General features: G+C 41.5%; 1 protein-coding gene across 1 annotated transcript; it reads right to left on the reverse strand.

The window, feature by feature from the left end:
* Positions 1 to 3644: 3644 nt before the first annotated feature.
* Positions 3645 to 6034, reverse strand: LOC103718376 (senescence-specific cysteine protease SAG39-like). Its single transcript, XM_039114406.2, has 2 exons — positions 5528 to 6034; positions 3645 to 4555 (listed from the first exon to the last, which is right to left on the reverse strand). The coding sequence occupies exons 1-2, from the start codon at positions 5961 to 5963 to the stop codon at positions 3963 to 3965; spliced, it is 1029 nt and encodes a 342-aa protein (XP_038970334.2). The 5' UTR covers positions 5964 to 6034; the 3' UTR covers positions 3645 to 3962.

A 6034-nucleotide genomic window follows, 5' to 3' on the forward strand; every position in this document is an offset into this window, starting at 1 on the left:
CAATAGATCCTTAGGTATTGATCCAACAACCTTCCGATCTTTGTTTGCTAGGTCCCATCTTTAAATCTCCAATCTCTCAATATATTTCTTCCATTTTTCTGCATCACCACGAGGAAACCTTCCTTTATGAAAGGTCGGGGTTTAAAATCTTGATTTGAAAATCCTCCAATTAGTTACCATTGATCACGACCTCTTCGGAGTGAGCTATGGAACTGATAGCTTGATCGCTTTCCTGCCAAAAATTTTCTGTTTGGTAAAATAACAGTCTTTCCGATGTCTTCGCCTTGTCATGTTCACCTCCTAAAGCCACCTGACCATTGCTTCTTGTTACTCTGTGTTTTTGGTTTCGTTCAACCAATACCTTTCGTCTCAACCACACTTGACTAGCCTAAGTCTTTTGGATCTAGGTATTCTCTTCAATCTCAAATTAGTTGGTGAACCTTTTAATGCCAATACTCCCATTGACCTTCTTGATGATGATTCTGGCCTACTTGTAAATAAACATGTCAAATACAATTATTATGTTCAGTTTTATTGCCATTGCACTGTGCCAATCTCCCATTAGGATTACGTTGCCTTCTTTCTAGTTTGAATCTGCAACTGCCTTCTCTATTTTCGGTCAATCCAAATGGTCAAAGCACATCTTAGGTTGGTTAGTGCCCTTAGCGAAGACCATTCCATAGCCTTGGCTCCTTTTATTTTATCTTATCTCTGCTGGTGCCTTAGACAAATCACTTTCGGGCATTAGGGATATAGAGAATTTCTTTGGAAACTCTAGATTTGGTTGTATGCCTACTTTCCCAAGATCTGTCCATCTGTGATTGATGAGACCGATTGTTCCTATCGATCACCAATCTATTTATTCAGAGGGCCCATTCTTTTCTTCTCGAAATACTTCCAGTTCTTTTATGAGAGTTCCTCTTGCCAAGATCAAGCATTTTCTATCCTTTTCTCCACTCCCTGAAGCATGACTAGTTGTAATCCTTGATTCGGCCGTAGTGGAGATCGAAGCTATGGAACTTTTGTGTTAGTTCTTAGGGCTCTCCATGTCAGCTCAATTATTCAGTCGATAACAAATGCTCTATTGAGCATTACTCCCCCAATTTTTTTGCTCGCTAATTCGGTCTAGTCCAGAGCATCCTTTACCCGCCCTAGTATTCTCGAAACATTTTGCTTGCTGATTGACTTTTTATTACTAAGCTGCATCAAATGGAGTTAGAGGACTTCCAGTACCAACTATTGTGTTTGGACTATTAATTTGTACCCTTTGACCATAGGTTTGGCATGACAGGAGAGTTTTTAGATTGGTGAGATGCTCATATAGCCAATATTCAGAAGGAGCACACCACAACCATTTTGAGCCACGTCGACATTGGTTCTCTTGATTGAGCAACTAATACACCCTCCAGTTCATAACAGACCAACAACAAGTCCTCAGTATCTACAGGCCAGATTCTAGCTCCGATTAAGGATGAAGGTATGTGTATGCTTCTGAATGAATTGAATTGTTCTATTTAGTGACACAACTGTAATCATTTCTTAGATTACTACTAAGAGCATGGGAGGCTAATGTGACAACAATCTAAGAAGCAAAAGACCTCAACAACCTTTCTCTAGAAGAGCTGTTGGGATCACTAATGACTCATGATCTTACCATGAAGCACAACAATGAAGAAAAAGAGTCAGAGAAGAAGAAAACTATCACTCTCAAATTAGTAGCTCAAGAAGAAGAGGAGAGTGAGGACTTAGAGGATATTGAAGGTGATGAGAAGATGGTCTTAATCCCCAGAAAGTTCAAATGATTTATAAGGAGAAAAAGGCAAGAAATAAGAAAGAAGCCAATGGCTAAGGGGGAGCTAAGCAAAGAAAGAGAAAAGGAGTAGCTACTGGTGTGCTATGAATGCAAGAAACTAGGTCATGTTGGAGCAGACTACCCACTGGTTAAGAAAGTCTCCAGAAAGCCAAGGAAGAAAGCTATGACTTATGGCTTGGAGTAAGGTCGGTCAATGGATTTTCCTTCCTTTTGCCACATTTCGCTCAAAGGGTCCCACTGCCGCCCGCATTCTGGAATTGCTGAAAGTCTGGTTCTAACGTAGGATTTTTCAACAGGAAATTCTTTGTTTGAATGCTGTCCTTTCGCCTAGCGAGGAGTTGAGTTCAGAGAAAGAAGCCCAAGAAACAGTAAATCTTTGCCTCATGGCTTATAAGAATAAGGGTAAACTCTAAACATAAAAATGACTTTACTTTTGTCGAGCTTTAAGATGTCTTCATGATAGCATCTTGATAACTACCTGTGGGGTCCCACCAGATATGCCAGAGAAGATGTATTGGTGCTCTTTTTTGTCACAAAGTAGGATGCAGGTATCCTTGGCCGAATCGTTAAATCATGTGGGCAATGCCACCGGTATCTAAAATAAGAAAGAGGTAAGGGTAGCAGTGAGTCCAACTATGTGAGCTTCGAGGACGTTTAGCATTAAGGCACCGCCTTCTCTAAGGAGGAGGAAGTAGATGGGGCAATGAAACTAGACTAAGAGCGATAAACTAAGATAAAGCAAGGTAAATGAGGATAAATATAAAGGTAAAAAAAGATACCTTATAAGTATTTGATTGGCTAAGGATCATTATGTAGGATTACACTACATTCCAATATTTATACACCCTCTTCTAAAGCGGCCAGGCAATCGTCTATTCCTATTGATAACACATATTCACGCCTAACTTCCACTTTCTTTTGACAACTGCAGTAGCTGGAATCATCTGCTTCCAACTCCTCCTCTCACGTTCATGGCGTCAGTCCATATTCTATACCATGTCACCATCTTTAGTGCATAACTTTAGTGTTTGTTGAATAGATCATATTCGTAATGGTTGGCAAGGAGTAAATTAAAGATGCGATAAATTACAGAAGGTGGTCAACGTGCTCACGCTTGGCACTCAAATGTAAAGTATTTCGTTCTTTATGTTGATGGTAGTAGTAGTGGTCATAAAAGATAATTGGAAAACTTAGTGCGAGCAACATGAAAATATTTTTGCTACTGCTAAGGGCGATCAACTTGAAATATATTTTTTCTGCCGCTCACTGCCTATCATGGACTTGGCCCTTTTGCACATTTGGCGACAAAGTTATGCGTGGCCCGCATCCACCATCGTCTGGTTTGTGAAATGGGAGAAAAAAGAGGAAAATTTTGTGGCGTTGGTAGAATCGAAGCTGCCAATAAATTTTGAGTCTCTGGTTTGTGAAATGGAATGTGTTTGTTGTTTTGTTTGGAAACCTTACGTTAGCAGCTGATGGTATAACATCTAGGCTTTCTAACAAAAAGCAGTGCTAAACTGGAGATAATAGCTATCTTGTCAAGCGGCATGGAGCGGGCCCGAAAGAGTTCGATCCCGTCTTAAAAGGAATAATGACGAAGCCATGCACGTTGGGGAACTTGTTTGATTTAGTACCTTATATGTAATCTATCAGACTTATTAGTGGCAACCTCCTCCGTCCTATAGACAAGATTAATTTAATTTGATGAATAGATCAAATTCAAAAATGAAGATCCATAATATTAGTGCAAAGAAAAAGAAAGAAAAAGGGAAAGAAAACAAATTGATAGATCCCAATAAACTTGCTCCCAATAGTAAAGACTAAAGATCAATTTATAAGAAAATCAGCCACTATTAATCATTCGGATTAGAGACATCCAAATTGAGGTACGGTTAAACATACATGCATGAAGACATGGACAGATAGGCAGGGCACCTCTCGTGCTGCAAATTTTCATTGAATGTCAGCAAGATTGGGCACAACAAGTACACAACGAGCATATATGGAAGACATGTTACATAAGGGTATAGACTAGAGAAGCTTCTAGCCCGGTGGGTCCCTAAAGCTCACTAGGATAAGTGGCATTATTGAACCATCCAAAACAAAGAGCGACGAAATTGAAAATAGATATTAAACAGATATTTGTGCTTCAGGCAGTAGGGTAGGAAGCCTCCATGGCAATCCCGCAGAGCCCCTCCTTGGCAGCCACATCCCTCTCCATCCTTATGTATCCCTTCTCACCCCATGAGGAGCCCCATGAGTTCTTCACCAGCCAGTACTTAGTCCCATCTTTTCTCGTGCCATATCCAACCGTGGTCACGCCGTGGTCCAGATCAGTCCCGCAGGAGCCAGTGAAGATGCCACTCGAGTAGAATTGGAACGAACCACTGCTAGCCTCTATGGCAACCGAGACGGGCTGGTTGGCCACAGCTTTGAGAAGAGCTGCTTCGCTGTTGGCAGGCACGTCCTCGTAACCCTTGATGGAGGCAACATGGGAGGCAGACTTCTTGCTGTTGCAAGTGCCGTCGATGCCTTTGTAGGGGTAGTTGGTTTCCGTCGTGAGGCCACGATTGTTGATGATGAATTTGAACGCATTATCCATGAGGCCACCGTCGCAGCCCTGGTCGTCACTAGCCACGTCACAGTCCACAAGCTCTTGCTCCGATAGAGACATCAATTTACCTGTCTTGAGCTTCGTGATACCTTCCATTGCAGCAACTGCAGAGAAGGCCCAGCAGCATCCTGTTTTTTTTATTTTTTTGAATTTTCAGCAACTTCGTAACAACTATAAATTGTATTGATAATTTATATATAAGTATTACTTCTCATATATGGGATCATTGATTCATATTAACATAAGAAATATAATAATAAATTTTGTAATGATAGTGATTCATAAATTGTAGAATGTTCTAGATGGGTGAAGTTGGTGGACGGGAGCTGATGGCGTTAGCCCTTCTCTCGCGTCAGTTTCCGTCCCCCTGCATGACGAAATCCCACCCCGCTGCGTTGCTCCGCTCTTCAATGATGGGCTGACCATATTGCTTATTTTTCGATCAGATTTTATTACTATAATTCTATGGGGCCCAGCGTGGTGCAGCAAAGACCGTCGCCGTCCTTCCTTAGCCAAACAAAAAAAAAAAAGACCGTCGCCGTCCTTCATGCGCTCATGACTTCCCAATCACACTTTAATACGCACGAGCATACACAATCATGGCTCTCAAAGTATATGTGGTACGGACCAAGTGGACGCACGTGCGAAAGACTAGGAACCTTATTTAAAAAAGGAAAAGCAAAAGGAAGCCCGTTTCCCAGTCAAAATTTTTTGACTAGATAGGCCTTTTGACTCGAGCTGCTTTTCTGTGTTGGTGCTTTGATTTGGTTGACACTAGTTCAAGTGAGGGACACAATTACCTTCATGGTTCATATCATGAGCCATAGAGCTGATCGCATGTTGATGGGATAGACTATGCTATGCCGCAGGATGAGAGTAAAGTTAAACGGTACTGCTGTTAAATTAATTATTGTTTTAGCAAAGCATTTTATGCCAGTTTCTTTCTCAAGAGTTCATTTATTATTATTCTTGTTGATTTTATCTTAAGTAGATGAAGACGGATATATATGTAACAGGTGTCTCCTTTTGAAAGTTAATGTCATCTTGTATGCAAAGAAGAAGTTGAATAGTAATATAATTAATTGAGATTAATAGCTCACCACATTGGCCTTGATCTTTGATGGGAGTGACTGCACCCTTAGCCCTCCAATCCATGCTAACAGGCACGGCTGTAACGTTTTCATAGCTGAAAACATTCGTCGCCTTCAACGTCTTAAGAGTGGAAGGCTTAAAACCATTCATCATGGCCTTGAACTCCTCGTTGGTAAGGTCAGCAAATTGGTTTACGCCGAGCTTGTACTTACTGTTCCCTGCGTTGAACGATTCAATGAGCTCAACGTTAGCCTTAAAAATCTGATAGCGGCGCTCCTTCTCCGCCGAGTCTCTGTACGCGCGCCCCTGCTGAGCCATCCACTGCTCGTGCCTCTCAGCCATGGTCATTTCACTAAGCGTCCGGGCTGTGGCATGAGAAGCACAAGCACATAGCAGAAGAACGGAAAAGCCCATGCAAAGACTTTTCGGTAATGGGACAGTCATGGTGCTAGTTTAAGATTGAAAAAGTGATGCAATGGAAACACTACTATGAATCAGGAAGTGGTCAGGCTATG

This window comes from Phoenix dactylifera, chromosome 1 (assembly GCF_051530095.1).
Source record: "Phoenix dactylifera cultivar Ajwa chromosome 1, Ajwa_hap1_PhDact_Kaust_v1.1, whole genome shotgun sequence".
Taxonomy (NCBI): domain Eukaryota; kingdom Viridiplantae; phylum Streptophyta; class Magnoliopsida; order Arecales; family Arecaceae; genus Phoenix; species Phoenix dactylifera.

Excerpts from the sequence above, each read along its gene's own strand:
- LOC103718376 (XM_039114406.2), bottom strand. The coding sequence starts at position 5,963 with ATGACTGTCCCATTACCGAAAAGTCTTTGCATGGGCTTTTCCGTTCTT. Across the intron at positions 4,556-5,527 it reads CAAAGATCAAGGCCAATGTG|GATGCTGCTGGGCCTTCTCT; the intron begins GTGAGCTATTAA and ends TAAAAAAAACAG.